General features: G+C 39.3%; 1 protein-coding gene and 1 non-coding gene across 2 annotated transcripts in view; both read left to right on the top strand.

Moving 5' to 3' along the window:
• OCRL (OCRL inositol polyphosphate-5-phosphatase) overlaps window positions 1-17,528 on the top strand; it is a 74,843-nt gene that overhangs the window by 38,939 nt on the left and 18,376 nt on the right. The window contains exons 15-17 of the mRNA XM_055119969.1: window positions 12,137-12,247; window positions 12,889-13,054; window positions 13,326-13,561. Coding sequence (XP_054975944.1) covers window positions 12,137-12,247; window positions 12,889-13,054; window positions 13,326-13,561 — 513 coding nt within the window. The remainder of the gene's footprint in view (window positions 1-12,136; window positions 12,248-12,888; window positions 13,055-13,325; window positions 13,562-17,528) is intronic.
• On the top strand, window positions 6,852-6,955 carry LOC129400455 (U6 spliceosomal RNA). The gene has a single exon (XR_008627696.1). It is a non-coding gene; the product is annotated as a U6 spliceosomal RNA (small nuclear RNA).

Below are 17,528 nucleotides of genomic sequence, written 5' to 3'. Positions count from 1 at the left end.
TTTCCTTACTCAATTGTGTGTTGGTGTTTGGGGGGGAGGTGGTTGGACACACCCAGCAGTACTCAGGAGTAACCCCTGATGATACTTGGGGGACTATGTATGGTGTCAGGGATTTGAACTGGGGTCTGCTGCATTCAAGGCAATTGCCTTACCTCCTATACTATCTTTTCTCGCTCACTGTACTGTGTATGTACATGGCTCCTTTATCTTAGATGTCTGTATGTGTTTTTATGTTTATTTCTTGGTTGAATTCTATTCCACTGATCTCTCGGCCTGTTTTTGTTCCAATACTATACTGTTCAAGTTACTTTGTAATTAATTTTGCTAGTAATTTAAAGTACTATTGCTTTGTAATATAGTTTGAAGCCAGAGAGTATGAGAATTTACTATTCAAGTTTAGACAAATTTTAAAATTGTTCCAGGATCTGGAGAAATAGTACAGGGGTTAAGGTGTTTGCCTTGCAAGCAACCATCCCCAGTTCAATCCCAGAGTGGTAGAAGTTAACCCCGGAACACAGAGCAAGGAATAATCCCTGAGCACAGCCAGGAATGTCCAAAACAGAAGTGAAAAAAAATACCAAACAGGCTGGATATAAAAAGTAACTTGATAAATTTCAATCTAAAATGGAAAGCATAACATGTAGACCCAATATCAGAGGAATGAAGACAAGAAATTTAAGATAAAAATCACAGAAATTATTTTAATGGAATAGGAGAAGAAAAACAAGATTTAGAGGTAAAAAGAAGTCTACAAGAAATACCTTTCCATTAGAAAGTAACCCTCAAAGTCAAGGGAATACCAGAAGATGAACAGAGATAGAGAAGTGGGCAGAGATCACATTCATAGAAATAATAGAGAGGCATTTCCAACCTAAGGAAAGATATAGCCATGAATATCTAAGGAAGCTGAGATAACACCCAATTTTTTTGATGCAAGATAACCCACACCAAGACAGACCATTGTTAAATTATCAAAAGTTAGAGATAAAGGGTCCACTGGACCCGAGAGATAGTACAGCAGCTACAGTGCTTGCCTTATATGCTGCAGACCCAAATTCAATCCCCAGCATCCCATCTGATTCCCCAAAATTGCCAGGAGTGATTCCTGAGTGCAGAGCCAAGAGTAACTTTTGAATATTGCCAAATATAGCCCCCAAACAAACAAAAAATAGATAAAGGGGGCCCGAGAGATAGCTCAAGAACCAAACCTGAGTTACTGGTACAGCGTATCTCCTTGAACACTGCAGATATACCCCCAGAGGGCCCCAGAGGGCCGTCAGCACTGTGACCATGGAGTCCCCAGCATCACTGGGCCCAGGCTGCATTGCACGACCAGGCCCTATCTTTGAATCGTTCCATTTGGTTAGCCAAGTATTTCTGGAAGTAGCCTGAGGGCTCCCTGCATATTGTTTAGGAGGCCTCCACCAAATAACAAAAAACTGGCCCCACCACAAATAAAGATAAAGTAGTAAAGGCTGCCAGTTTTCAGGTACCTCACATAGACTTTTCATCAAACTTCTACTAATAAATGCTTTTTCTTTTTCAGACATACAAAAGCCTTGTCTTACCACCAGTAGACATGCTACATAGTAAATGGTGGAAGGAGTTTTGGTAGATGGAAAGAAACATGTCACGAAAACCGTGAGGAAGAGGTTAAATACTAATATAGTAGTAGGAACAGAACCAGCAGTAACATAAAACAACAAACAGAAAAATAACAGGGGAGGAGTGAAAGATAAAACCAATCTAGTCAAATGATGTACCAGTGCCAGCTCCCCTGATAAACACTTTTCTGTATCCAAAATACAGAAAGGATAATACAGTTTCCATGGTAACCACAAAAACACATATTTGAAGCAGACACATCTATAGAGGAGAAAAATGAAGAAACAGAGAAATAGAGAAAAATGAAGAAACATCAGGGTATAAGCCATCCACCTGAAAAAACAGACACAAATGGGAGAAAAACAGCAGGACTATGAAACACCCCCAAACCTCTGAATGTCTCCTTTTTCCTCCCCTCTTCCTGTCAACAGCCTATATCACTGTTTCCACCACTGCCCAGCTGGATGTGTCTTGCTGATCACTGATTGAAAGGAGAGGGGTTACTCATTTGCCTAAAACTCCAGGATTCCGTTTTTTGGGTTTTTTTCTTTTATCAGCTTGGATTGCCAGCAATCTAGTATTTATCTCAGACTGCAACTGGGGGGAGGGGGCTGTTATTTCTAGTTTTTGGTCCCTGTTAGGTAACTTGAAAGAGTGTTGCTTGTGTGTTGAATGTGTATGTCTTTCAGGTACATTAGGCCTTCTCTGTGATGCAGAGGTGATTTCAGGTTGGAATTTAGCGGGAAGACACATGCCAGCTTCTCTCCGCCATTTTGCTGGCAATTACCATTGCTTTTTTTTATTTAAATTCATTGTTGTGTCTTAGCTATTCAGGTCATTACATAAAGATCAGCTCATGGTACTGTTTCTTAATTCCTGGCTTTGTTGGTAAGAATCCTTTGCCAAAGTGTATGTATCAGGTGGTGATATTTTATGATGTTTTCCCCCTTCATTATCCTTAATGTACTATTAAGGACTATGATCAGGATAGCCCACTGAGAAAAGCTTTATTTCTTTATTGAACCCCATGTTTTAGACTCTTGGGCATGCTATGATTACAGGCTTTAAAACCACATTATATTTTTACCTCCATTGGCATCAATGACCGTTTACAAAGGAGCTGAGTGCTAATGGTCAATTAACTTCACAGTACTTACTGTGGGCTAGCTGCAAGTAAGCTGAGATAAGGTTCCCTCCTCTGCTTTCAGAAAAGGGATCTGTCGGCATTGATTCTAAACCTCCATAGACATAGCAATTGAAAACTACAGCGAGCATTGGAAACTACAAGTGCAGAGCCGTTCTTGGAGACTGTGACTGCTTGGCTGAGACCTGCTTGAGTGGATCCTGTTGCCTCCCTGGTATTTTGAAGGGCTCTTACACTAGTGACTCAGCTATTCCCTCTGCATTAGCCATGACAGTGAGTTAGTTGACCTTCATCCCCCTCCAAGGAGGAACAATTTAATTTTTATTTTATTTTCAGTTTTGGAGCCACACCTGACATTCCTCAAAGCCACTCCCCCATGGAACTGGGTGGGGGAGCCAATGAGGTGGCAGAGATCTATCCCAGGGCTTTGGGTACCCAAAGCATGGGCTCTACCCCAGTCCAGTGTTCTTCAAATTTTGATACTTGCAGACCAGCACCTGCTCTGCATACCAGTCCATGGGACAGTAGTGATAGTCCTTCTACACCTGCAGACCAACATCAGTCCATGAACTAGCAGTTGGTTAGCATTGCTCTAGCCTTTTGAATCCCTTCCCTGGCCCTTAGTTGATTTCTTGGTATCAGAAGAATGAGTTCCTATTTTAGTAGCTTCACAGGTGAAAATAAGATGCCCAATAAATGCTTTTTGAAGTAAGAAGTTGCAAATATTAACAACATTTTTTTAAATTTTTAGGGTGCTGTGCTTAGAAATAATTCCTAGTAGGGCTCAAGGGACCCTTTGCAGTGTCAGGGATCAAACCTGGATTTGCATGAAAGACAAGCACCTTATCCACTGACATATCTTTTCTGGCTCAACCAGATATATATAGTTTGTGGGGGTGAACCACACCCAGTGGTACTCAGAGTCTTAGAGACCACTGCTCTGGTGGTGCTCGAGACCGTATGTGGTGCCAGGGATAGAACACAGGTTGATTTCATGAAGTCAAGCACTCTACCTGCTATACTTTTTGCTCTGACTCCAGCAAAAATATTTTTTAAAATACAAAACTCCTATTTCCCCCGCAGAGAAGCCCATGTTGTCTCTTGAGCACATTTCTCTTTCATTCTCTACCGTCACATTTCTCTAAGTAAATTTATTTTTGGAACTGGAAGACATCGTGTTAAATGAAGTAAGTCAGAAGAAGGATAAACACAGGATGGTATCATATATATGTGGTATTTAGAATAACTGGGTGAGGGAGTGCAATGGCTTAAAGGGGGGATGCCATGATCAACCTTGGCCCCAGAGTACCGGAAGAAGGAGGGAAAGAGTGGATGGGAAGGGGAGAAGAGATAGATGAGAAGCAATGGGGGCCAGGATAGGGGAGCCAGGTACATTGGTGGTGTTAATGAATGATAAAACTAAATAGCCAAACCATAGAGTAAACAACACTAAAATCGTGAGACTCAAACTTTAATAACCAAACATAAAGATACCTTTCAAGATGGTAAGCTGGGGGTGGAGTGGTGGAGGGGTAGGAAGGGGAACCTGGGAACATTGGTGGAGGGAAGTTGACACTAGTGCTGGAACATTGTATGTCTGAAACTCAACTATAAATAACGTTATAAATCATAGTGCTTTAATAAAATTAATTGTTTAAAAAGGGAATATATTTAAATAAGCTATTTTACTTCAAATAAAATAAAACTCCTCTTGGGACTGGAGTGATAGCACAGCAGGTAGGACGTTTGCCTTGCACTCGGCCGACCTATGTTCGATTCCTCCGCCCCTCTCAGAGAGCCGGGCAAGCTACCGAGAGTATGGAGCCCACACGGCAGAGCCTGGAAAGCTACCTGTGCATACAGGATATACTAGAAACAGTAACAATAAGTCTTTCAATGAGAGACGTTACTGGTGCCCGCTCGAACAAATCAATGAGCAACGGGATGACAGTGACAGTGACTTCAAATAAAATAAAACTCCTCTTGGGGCTGGAGTGATAGCACAACGGGTAGGGCGTTTGCCTTGCACGCTGCCGACCCGGTTTCAATTCCCAGCATCCCATATGGTCCCCTGAGCACCACCAGGAGTAACTCCTGAGTGCAGAGCCAGGAGTAACCCCTGTGCATCACCAGGTGTGATCCAAAAAAAGCAAAAAAAAAAAAAAAGAAAGAAAGCTCCTCTTGACCTAACACTAGATTTGGACCCTGGTAACAATAGTTATTGTTTTACTCTTCAGTTCTCTGATTGTTACGGTTTATTTTTTAATTTATTTTACTTTTTGTTCTTTTTTTTAAATTAACACACTGTGTTTTACAGTTATTGATAGTTGAATTTTAGGCATATAATATTTTGACACCAATCCCATCACTAGTGTCATCTTTCCCCACAGTGTTCCCTGGATTTCTTTTGGGAACACTGGAATCAGTCTTTAATTGATTTATTTCTTTCCCTGTCCTCCTCTCTGAAGATTGGAGTCAAGGGTATCTAGGCATCCCCCCTTTACTACAGTACATTTCTTCATCTAGTGTTCTGTATACCACAGATAAGCAACATCATGTGTATTTATCTTTCTTCTTCTGGCTTACTTCACTCAACATTATATCTTCCAGTTCCAATCAGTTTGCAGCAAATTTCATGATTTCATCATTTCTTGCAGCTGCATAATTTTCCATTGTGTATGCATACGGCATCTTCATAATCCATTCATCCATTGTTGAACGCCTAGGTTGATTCTATATCTTAGCTATTTTACTGAGTACAACAATAAATAATGATGTGCATACATCATTTTAAGAGTGTGTTTTTATGTCCTGGGGGTAGATGTCCCAAAATGGAATTGCCGGGTCATAAGGCAGTTCAATTCTAAGTTTACTGAGAACTCTCCATACTGTTTTCAACAGGGGTTGTATCAGACAACATTCTCACCAGCGTTGGATGAGAGTTCCTTTATCACCACGTCCCCACCAACATAGATATTCCAGTACCATGCAGTTCTGATCACTATAACTTTATAGTACAATTTCAAATTAGGTAATGAAATACCTTCCAATTTCTTATTTTTCAGTATGGCTTTGGCTCTTTGTGATTTTTCTGACTTCATACAAACTTTATTATTGATATTTTATTTTGTTTTGTTTTTTTGTATTTTGGGTCACACCTGGTGATGCACAGGGGTTACTCCTGGCTCTGCACTCAGGAATTACTCCTGGTGGTGCGCAGGGGACCATATGGGATGCTGGGAATCAAACCCGGGTCGGCGCATACAAGGCAAATGCCCTACCCGCTGTGCTATTGCTCTGGCCCCTATTATTAATATTTTAGATCCCGGAAGAATGTGATCTGAATTTCGATGGGGATTGCATTGAATCTATGTAATAGCTTTTGTAGGATAGTCATTTTAATAATATTGATTCTTCAAATCCTTGAGCGTTGGATATTTTTCCGTATCCTAAGGTCTTCTATCTCTTTCTTGAGTAATTTAATGACTTTATCATGGTATAGTTCTCCCACATCTTTTGTTATGCTGATTCCTAAATACTTGATGTTTTTGGATAATGTTTTTAATGGAATAGACTCCTGTATCACTTTCCATTCTGATTCCTTCTCGAAACTTAAGAATGTAACCAATTTTAGTGTGTTGACCTTGTAGACAGCCACTTTTCTATATTGATTTATTGTTCCTAGGAGTGTTATTGTGGACTCTTTAAGGTCTTATATGTATATGATTATATCATCTACAAATGGTGATAATTTGAGTTCTTTTCTAATTTAGATTCCTTTGATTTGTTTTTCTTGTCTGATTGCTGTATTCAGGATTTCTACTACTATGTTGAATAGAAGTGGAAAGAGTATACATCCTTGCCCTGTACCTGATCTCACAGGGAATTCTTTCATGTTTTCATTTTCAAGTATGAAACTGGCTGTGGGCTATTGTAGGTGACTGTTGCTATCTTGAGGAAGATTCTTTTCACCCCTCTCTTTTTGAGGGCTTTTATCATGAGTAAATCTTGTATCTTCTCAAACGCTTTCTCTGCATCAATTGAAGTGATTATATGATTTTTACTTTTCCTTTTACTAATATGCTGTATTATGTTAATTGATGTGCTTGCTTTGGCAACACATATACTAAAATTGGAACGATACAGAGATTAGCATGGCCCCTGCGCAACGATGACATGCAAATTCGTGAAGCATTCCATATTTTTTTTACTGGAGCAATCGCACAGCGGGTAGGGTGTTTGCCTTGCAAGCGGCCGACCCGGGTTCGATTCCTTTGTCCCTCTTGTAGAGACTGGCAAGCTACTGAGAGTATCCTACCCGCATGGCAGAGCCTGGCAAGCTCCCCATGGTGTATTCGATATGCCAAAACCAGTAACAACTCTCACAATGGAGACATTAGTGGTGCCCACTCGAGCAAATTGATGAAGAACGGGACAACAGTGACGACAGGGTTATATTAATTGATTTGTGTCTGTTGAACCATCCTTGCATCCATGGGATGAATCCCACTTGAAGAGGGTGGGTGGTTTTGATATGTTACTCAATTTGGTCAGCTAAGATTTTGTTAAGGACTTTTACATCAATATTCATCAGGGAGATTGGTCTGAAATATTCTTTTCTTGAAACGTCTCTGTCTGCTTTGGGTATTCGTGTAATGTTACCTTCGTATAAGGTGTTAGGAATGATTCCTGTGTCTTTCATATTTTGGAAGAGCTTAAGGAGTATGGGCAGTAAATCTTTGAAGGTTTGATAGAACTCACCAGTTAAGTCACCTGGACTTGGACTTTTGTTCTTGGGGCAATTTAATTACTTTTTTCTATATTCTTACTTGTATTAGTCTGTTTAGTCTTTCTGCTTCTTTCTCGTTCAATTTTGGGAGATTACATGACTCTAAGAATTTATACATTTCTTCTACATTCTCCAGCTTAACAACATAAAGTTGTTTATAGTAACCTCTATAATGTTTTAAAATTCTGAAAGATGCATTGTAATTTCTCCCCTTTCATATCTGATCCAATTTATTTGAACATCTTCTCTTTTTCTTTGTGAATCTAGCTAAAGTTTTATCTACCTTGTTTATTTTTTCAAAGAACAACTCCTGACTTCATTGATTCTTTGAATTGCTTTCCTGATTTCTATGTTGTTGATTTCTGCCCTAGTTTTTATTATTTTTCCTCTTTCTACTACTTTTTGGATTTTTTTGTTGTTCCTTGTCCAGATTTTTATATGTGTGTTTAGGTTGTTGATTTGGGCTTTTTTCTTCTTTCTTAATGTAGTCCTGCATTGCTATTAATTTCCCCCTTACTACAGCTTTTGCTGTATTCCATACATCCTGATGGCTTGTGTCTTCATTCTCGTTAGGTTAAAGGAATCTTTTTCATTTCTTATTTGATTTTCTCCTTGATTCAGTTGTTGTTTAACGGTGTTTTGTTTAGCTTTCAAGTGTCAGAAGTTTTCCCCATCTTCTTTTTTGTGGTTAATTTCTACTTGCATGGAATTGTGGCCTGAGAAGGTAGTTTGTACTATTTCTAAATTTGTAAATTTATGTGTGTTTTGAGTTGTACCCTAACATGTGATCTATCTTGGAGCATGTTCTGTGTGCATTAGATGTATATTCTTGTTTTGGGGGATGCAGAGCCCTGTGTATGTTCAAACAATTCCAGTTATTTCAGCTCCTCATTTAGTGCTCTTGTCTCTTTACTGATATTCTGTCTATTTTATCTGCCTAGTGGGGAAAGTGGTGTATTAAAATCTCCCATTACTATTGTGTTTTTGTCAATGTGTTTCATTAGGTTTGTGAGCAGAAGCTTTATGAACTTTGCTGAGCCTTCATTTGGTGCATAAATGTTGATGAAAGTATTTTTTGATCTATTGTTCCCTTTACCAATAAGTACTGTTCACCATTGTCTCTAATTAATTTCTGTACATTAAATGGAATGTGGTCTGATATAAGTGTGTCTGTCCAAGCTTTTTTTGTCTTCCATTGGTTTGTATGATTGTTTTACATCCTTCGATTCTTTATCCTGAGTTTAGGTTGTGCTTCCTGTAGGCAACAAACGGATGGATTTTCTGTTTTTATATTGAGTCACCTTGAGATACAGTTACAAAATTTTCATGTTTGAGTTTTAGTCATACAATGATCAAACACCCACCCCTCCACCAGTGCACATTTTCCACCACCATGTCCCCCCAGCATCACCCCCTCTTTCCACCCCGCCTGTCTCTGTGGCAGACAATTTCCCCTATACTCTCTATTTTTGGGCATTATGGTTTGCAGTATAGATACTGAGAGGCTATCACGTTTGATCCTTTATCTACTTTCAGCACAATGGATACATTTTCTTTCCTATTTCATCCAGCTACTTTTTCCTTTTTTATTGGAATTTAATCCATTGACATTCAGAGAAATTATTGACATAAAGAGCTCTGTTGTCATTTGTGTGTGTGTGTGTGCAAGAGTCTGATTTTTTTATAATCAACCTTTCAATAATTGTTGCAGGATTGGTTTAGTTGTCACAAATGCTGTCAGCTTTTGTTTGTCTGAGAAAGTTCTATTCCTCCCTCAAGTCTAAATGGTAGCTTTGCAGGATATTGGACTCTAGGCTAGAAGTTTTTTTCAGTCAGTATTTTGAATATGTCATTACGCTCTTTCCTGGCTTTTAAGATGTTGTATGGGAAGTCTGTTGTGATTCGTATGTTGTTTCCCTTAAATTTATTTGAGGGTTTTCTTCTCTCTTGCTGCTTTAAATAATCTCTTAAGTCTTTTGATTTTACCATTTTTATTGCTATGTGTTTTTTTTTGGGGGGGTGGGGGCACACCCAGTAGTATTCAGGGGTTATTCCTGACTCTGCATTCAGAATCACTCCTGGCAGAGCTCAGTGGACCATATGGAATTTCGGGGATCAAACCTAGATCGGTTGTGTGCAAGGCAAGTGCCCTATCTGCTGTAGTGTCACTCTGGGCCCAATTACTATGTTTCTTGGAGTTCTTTTGTTTGAGTCTATTTTGTTTGTTACTCTTTGGGCCTCTTGAATTTGTGCAAGAGCCTATCACAAGATTTCAGGAAAGTTCTCAGTTATTATTTCTTCCACCAACTATTCTTCCCCTTTACCTTTTTTCCTCTCCTGGTATTTCTATGATTTGAAGATAATTTCTCTTGCTGTTATCTATCACAAATCTTATATTCTGTTCCATTCATTTACTTTTCTTTTTTTCACTTCATTACTGGTAATGGCTAGTATTTTGTCTTCGGTATCACTGATACGGTCTACCGTGCGTTGAATTCTGTTGCTGTGGTTTGCTATTGTATTTTTTTAATTCCTTCAGTTTCATTTGTATGTATTCTTTGATATCCTGGATCAGTTCATCTTTAAGTTGGTTGAATTTTTATTCCAGTGATTGCTTTAGTTCCATGCCCATTGTCTGGAGCATTGATTTGAGTTCCTCATCATTGAGGCTTGAGGGTTTATTTGAGCCCAGTGATTTGTTAGGACTTCTGTCCCTTCTGCCAGAGCAAGTGAAATCCTTTGTTTAACCATTGTTCCTAAAGATGTGTGAGTGTTATGATTTGAGTTTTAGATTCACAGCTATCTGAAGTCTGACCTAATTTGTTCCTTTTCAGCAAGCAGTGCTCTTCATATTATTACTCTATCAATGTCTGTGCCCTTAGAATGTCACTTCCCTGGTCATGCAGTTCAGTGTCTAATATTTCCATTTGTATAGAATGATTAAAATAGACATATTTGAGGAAATATGTAAGACACAAAAACCCTTGGAATTGGTGAGAATGAAAAGGTGGCATTGTCTATTGATAATAAACAACAAGGTATATATTGGTGGTTTGGGGTTCTAGAGGGATTTGGGAGACTCTTCATCTTCAGTCCAGGGGACCCAAGAAGAGGTCACAGATGGCACAGGAGTCACTGGGTGGCATGGGGGTAGGAACCCTTGAAGCACCTGGGTGACGGTGGCAAAGGAGACCAAACTCAGCTTTCTGAGTCCCTGGGGGCATGCTCTGAGTTCTAGATGGATTCGCAGAGGGTCTTTTTGGTCTGGGGTACCCAGAAAGAAGTCACGGGCTTGAGAGTTAAGGTTTAAATTTTGTAGAAATCTCTCCAGTCTTTAAGAAATTTGTTTCTACTTTGATGTTGTTATTTACTACCTAGAACATTTCCTGTCGATTGCTTTCTAAAATATCCCATCGGTTCTATTTACTGATATACCACTATCATTGTATAAGCTCAGCTTTGTACTAAAATCTTTCATCATTTTTGTGCTGAAATCTTTGTTTGTGTGATGGTTCACCATTTTTATGATCACTTTAGAAATAATAATAGATATATGACTGACAATGGGCAAAAAGACTCCGCATTATGGTGTTGCTATTATATCAGTCAGTTCCTTATTCTAGTCTGTTTCCCATCAAATCTGGTATCTCTAACAGACTATACCATTTTTATAGTCCTCTGTTCATCCTAACTTGATGCCTGTGTTGGTGATCAGAACTGTTTCATGCTTGGAGCACATAAATTCCTATAACTGAATTATGTTTTCTTCTTTGATCTTCAAGTAGAAAGGATCAAGCAGGAAGCCTCATGAGTAGATTATGCCATTCATGAGTCTCAGCAGATAATTTTTTTAATGTTTTGTGAAGATAGAACCATTCTGTACTAATTTCTAAGAGTATTAGTGCTACCGAGTAGAGATTCTGTGGCAAGAATAACAGGAGGTACAATGCCCTCTGCATAAAACTGATTGTTATATCAAATAAATGGGTCATACTTAGCTTGGAAAAATAATTTTAAAATAGTAATAGATATCTTTTTTGTACAATACAATAAATCATTTTGCCACAATTATTAGATTTTCTCCATTACCAAATTGCTTACCAGTGGAACAAGAAAATAATTCTCCCTAGATAGTTATTCTTACCAAGCTTCTTAACACAGAGGTTTGCCTTTTCCAGAATACTAACCAGTTAACCTGACCTTTAAAGTGTCTGATTCTATGACACTTAATTGGATTTGTTTTGCTGACCTTTTAAGAAATGTTAGAGACTCTTAGAGATACCTGAATTGATGGTATGCAGACAAAAACTAAGGATCTGTTTTTTATATAAAAGTTGTAGATGAAATGAGATATCAGAAAGTGTTTGAGGATATTGTTAGCATCACAGTTTATTTTAATAATTGCTGAAATGAACAGTTTTAGGGTGTTTGAGCATTGTATAACTGAGACTTTAACCTGAAAGCTTTGTAACTTTCCACATGGTGAATAGAAGAATTTAAAAAAAAAGAAGAAATGAACAGTTTTAAATTGTTAGATAATCTTGAAGGAAGAGAAGGTGAAAGCATGTAAGACTGAAACAATGATTAATTTTTTGCAGGTGAAGGTTGTAGATGAACTGAGGTATCGAAAAGTGTTTGAAGATATTGTGCGCATTATGGACCGAATGGAAAATGATTTCCTTCCTTCCTTAGAACTCAGCAGGAGGGAGGTGAGCAGAAGTACTTAGTTACCCCCTCTACTACCTACTGTGGTTAGGTAAGGGCAAACCATGTTATTACTTAGAGCAGGCAACAAAACAAAGTGGGTGCAAGATCATGTGGACTGAAGTCAAAGTGTCACCATTCCTGTCTCATCACTGCCATTTAATAAATATGTGACTGTGGCCAAGTTTCTCACCCTCTCAAAGCCACTGTGTTCTCTTCTAGACAGAGGGTAGTTGTGATGATTCATGAATTTAATGCATGCAACACCTTTAGAACAGTACCTGGCATGTAGTCAGCTCTCTGGTATTAGCTGCCTTATTTTAATATTTCAAAGACTCTGGTTAATTTATATCTCATGAACCAGAGCTTGGCCATGGAATGAATACCTTGACTCAAAGTCTGGGTTTACCTCTTAGGATCCCAGGAACAGAGTATATTAGAGAAGTAGCAAGAGCAGCCTAACTTCTCTGCTGATGTGAGTATAATACATGCTAAGCGATAGTATACAGCTAACTCAATTAGTGAACGTTTAGGGCAACTGTGTACCTGGTTAATCATTACCTTATTCATACTCTCTCTGGAATAATCCAACTGACTTACTTCCCCTACTAGTGATGCATGTTTGTGTCTGTCTGTTATTTCCCAGTTTGTGTTTGAGAATGTGAAGTTTCGGAAACTACAGAAGGAGACGTTTCAGATCAGCAACAATGGACAGGTTGCCTGCCATTTTTCTTTCATCCCAAAACTTAATGACTCACAGTACTGCAAGCCATGGCTTCGGGCTGAACCTTTTGAGGGCTACTTGGAGCCAAGTGAGTTTCCCCTTTCCCCTTGTCTGCATGTGATGTGTTATCTCCTCATGACTCCCATGCCCTCCCGTTGTTTAACTTCTTATTTTCTAACCCTTTGTCTCTTACCATCACTCTCAGATTGGGGATACTTCTGTTATGGATCCAGTCTCTCCTCCATCACATGCTGATTTTGTTGAGAGGTTCTGTCTAGTGGTCCTCATCCCCTTTTACTTTTCCTCGGGGGTTGGGGAGAGTGGTGCTCTATTCCTATGTGTCATCTCTCATATTTCAGATGAAACGATAGATATTTCCCTTGATGTGTACGTCAGCAAAGATTCTGTGACCATCCTGAACTCAGGAGAAGATAAGATTGAAGATATTCTTGTCCTTCACCTGGACCGAGGCAAGGATTACTTCTTGACAATCAGTGGCAATTACCTTCCCAGTTGTTTCGGCACATCTTTAGAGGCTTTGTGCCGTATGAAAAGACCCATTCGAGAAGTTCCCGTTACCAAACTCATAGACTTGGTAAGAAATATCCTATGTTGTGAACCTCATTTTAGATAGAATTTTCACAGTATTTAATAATGTCCTTATTATGTCTTGTGCTTTCTGTTTTGTTAGGGACAGAGAGGAACTCCCAACTGATTAATAAGAATGTCTGAGCTTGCATGCAGTGAGGGGCACTTTTTATTTGTTTGCTTAAAGAAGGTAGATTTCTAGGGGCACTAAGTTTTTATTTCCAAAAGGGGGCAGTAGACCAAATAAGTACTACAGAACCTCTGCTGTAGTACTTCTTTGATTAGATCAAGCCTAAAGTGGAAGAGTTAAGGATTGTCTGTAATTGGCTCTTGGTCAGAATATCATAGATAATAATGAATTTGCTAAATTCAAGGCTTCCTTCTTAAAGATCCAATGCCTGTTTGTTATGTTCTTCATGCTTTCAGGTGCCTGTGGTGTGTATATCAAATATCAAATCTGTGTGTATATCAAAATGTATGTGAGGTTGGATAAATGTGAGGGAGGCCCCTCAATCAGAATATGAGAAAAATAAGATAGTGACAGTTACTTGTCCAGAGTTAGATGAGGTAGTGACAAATTTGATTCCAGAATTTCTGACTCCTAGACCAATATTCCTTACTATATCATCATTTCTAATCAGTAGCCACAAGGGTTGGTACACCCTGGTACCAACCCTTGTGGGCCCTTGAAGAAATACAGGTTACTTTCCCCATTTTGGGCAACAGTCAGAATTTCAGACTGTGATGCCTAGAAATCTGCATTTTGTCAACATTTCAGTGGTTAAAATATGCACTAAGGTTTGATGGGAGGTCACACCTGGCAATACTCAGGGACTACACTTGCAATGTCTAGGGGATCTCATATATGGTACTGGACCTCAAACATACTAAGTATGTGCTGTAGCCCATTGTTTTTTCTTTCCAGCCCTAAAATCTTGGTACATTTTTATGTCATTCATTTACGAAAGAAAAGGAAAATTTTCTTAGTCCACTCTCCATGCCAAATGGTAATATCAGTGTTCTTATAGGGAAAACGTTTCTTATCCTCAATAACATTAATTTAGTAATAAGTTCATCTTACTAAGAAATTCTCTTCTAAATGGAAGTAGTGGATTTGTGCAGACACCTTTGGGTGAGAAAAGAATACTCTCAGTCTTTTTACCAGAGAAAATGATGTGACATAACAGCTCTGTGTTACCATTATCATAAACTTTGCATGTTGATCCTTTTATCCTGTTTGAGCCACAATTGTGCCATCTACCAAGGAGAACTAAAACACTGGGTAGGCTGCTGGCTTGTCTGAATGAAGTGTTCTGTTGCCATGGAATTGTTTAGTTATGACTTAGATGCCAGGTGAAAACACTTGAGTCCAGGCCTAGCATTCTTTCTTGGAATTAAGCTTGTTTCCCCAGAGCCCTTGTGGCTGAATGCCTTACCTTTATTTGAGAGAAAGCCATTTTACTCAGAAATTCCTATTTGAGCATTCTGTTGTTTTTTTCGTGACCCTTGATTTTTCCTCTATCACCACTCTTTCAAACTTAATATTCGCTTTTTAGAATTCAAGTGATGTTACATTTCCCTTCTCCCGGTACCCTTTCTGTCATCCCAAATGCCATCTCTCAGTTTTCTTTCCCTACCTTGTTAAATTTTTAAGTGACAAGTTTGCAGAATTGAAAGAACAGTACAATGAACATTCACATGCCATATGCACATGTGTGCGCACACACACACACACACACGCACTCTTTTCTGTTCCATTTGAAATCAAGATCAATGGTCACTTCACCAGTGAACCTTAAGCCTGTATATCTTTAAAGCAACTTCTTTATAACCACAATACCATTGTCATAGCTAAGAAAATGAATTAATTTATGTATCTGGGGGCTGGGGGCGGTGGTTGGAGGGCTCCTAAGCAGTGCTAAGGAGTTCCAGGGGCCCCACAGTCTCTTCTCAGCCAACTGAGCCATCAGTTCAGCACAAAAATCCAAGAATGTTATCTGCTCGGGCCCTGCTATGCTGGGGTACCCAAGGTACCCAGGCCACCCCAGAGGTGGAGGCCTCCAGGGCCACACCTGGCAGTGCTTGGAGGAACATGTGGTGCCGGGATTGAACCCTGGTCTGGTGCATGCCAGGCATCTGCCCTAACCCCTGTGCTCGGTTCTAGCACCTAACCAATCCATATTCAGATTTTTCCAGTTGTTCCAAGAATTTTTACAACCAATTTTAGGGGGATTTTCTTCAAAATTTTTTTAAATTTCATTAAAGAGCCATGATTTACAAAGTTATTGCTAGTTGAGTCTTAGGCATACAATATTCCAACACTAATCCCACCAACAGAGGCAGCTTCCCTCCCAGAGTTCCCATGGTAGCCGTTTTTGTTTATTACTTTATTTAGGGCACCATACCAATAGTGCACAGGGGCTACTCCTACGCACTGTGCTTGGGGATCACTCAGGGGACCATGCAGTGCCAGAGATTGGAGATCATGCATGTAAAGCTCGTTCTCAGCCTGTTCAGTTTTCTCTCGGGCTCTAGTAGCCTTTCTCTCTCTGTGTCTTTCTTATTTTGACTTACAATACTTGCAGTCTTTTAAAAAAATCCAAATCAATGCAGCAATCTAGTGAGGTCTCACATATCTCTTTGAGACTAGAATAGTTCTGTCATTTTTTCATGACCTTTTAAGAGTCCAGGGCAGTTATCTAGTCTAGGATCCACCATTTCCTAAACTTGTCTGACTATTTCCTCTTGGTAAAAATTTTAACTTAGCCTGTCATACTCCCTCCTCCCACCTGTTTCCTGTAAACCTGAACCTAGCCTTATTTTTGGTCAGTTGGCAGAGGCATATAATGATCTTTACTGTAACTGTGCCACATTAAAGTGACTGGAAGGAAACTCGGTGAGAATAAAAAAAAATATTTTAAATGTCAGGCACGCAGAGGGGAATTGGAAACATTGCTGATAGGGACAGGTGTTGGAACATTGTATGACTGAAACCCAATCATGAACAACTTTGTAACTACAATATCATGGTGATTTAATTTTTTAAATAATAATAAAATTATCAGTAGGACAAAAATAAAGTAAAATATTATCAGGTAATCCAACTACATTCGACTGTGACTAGGAAATAACTAGAATCTAATGGTGTTAATGGCTTTGCAGAAAGCCCTTTTCCTTTTGTACACAAATAATTCATTGTTTAAAAAATAGATGCCTGGGGGCTGCAGCAATAGCACAGAGTGTAGGGCGTTTGCCTTGCACGCGGCCAACCCGGGTTCAGTTCCCAGCATCCCATATCGTCTCCTGAGCACCGCCAGGGGTGACTCCTGAGTGCAGAGCCAGGAGTAACCCCTGTGCATCGCTGGGTGTGACCCGAAAAGCAAAAAAAATAGATGCCTGATAACATTTTATTACAACTATTCATAAAATTTCCAAGTTTGGGGCAGATTATATGTGTATCTCTTAAAGTTTTGTTTTGTTGGATTTAGAATTTAGGTTCTTTTCATAGTTGATTGTAAATTCAATATCATTCAATACCTTTTTCTCACTGATAAGAAAATTATCTTATCAGTTATCCATAGGGCAGATTATCAGTACCCCATTTGTTTCTTGTTTTGTTTTGGCTTTTTGTATGTGAACCACATCTGGCAGTTCTCAGGGCTTATTTCTGACTCTGGGCTCAGATGGCACTCCTACAGATTCCCAGGGAACTTTATGCAGTGCAGGAAATCAAATCAGGGTCGGCTGTATGCAAGGCAAGCAGCTTACCTACAATCTCTCCAGCTTCTATCAAGTAGCCCATTTGTAATTCCTTCCCTTTCTATTTTGTTCTTGTTTTTTGGCTATCCCCAGTTGTGCTCAGGGCTTACTCCTGGCTCTGTGCTTGGGGTGATGTGTCTCAACAAGGGTATCATCACATCTTCCTGTGATGTGCAAAGGACAGTTTGTGGTAGCAGGGATTGAAATAGCATGAA

The sequence above is a fragment of the Sorex araneus genome, chromosome X, assembly GCF_027595985.1.
Source record: "Sorex araneus isolate mSorAra2 chromosome X, mSorAra2.pri, whole genome shotgun sequence".
In the NCBI taxonomy this organism is placed as follows: Eukaryota; Metazoa; Chordata; class Mammalia; order Eulipotyphla; family Soricidae; genus Sorex; species Sorex araneus.
Note: the sequence above shows the minus strand (reverse complement) of the source record. Positions and strands in the feature narration are given on the sequence as shown.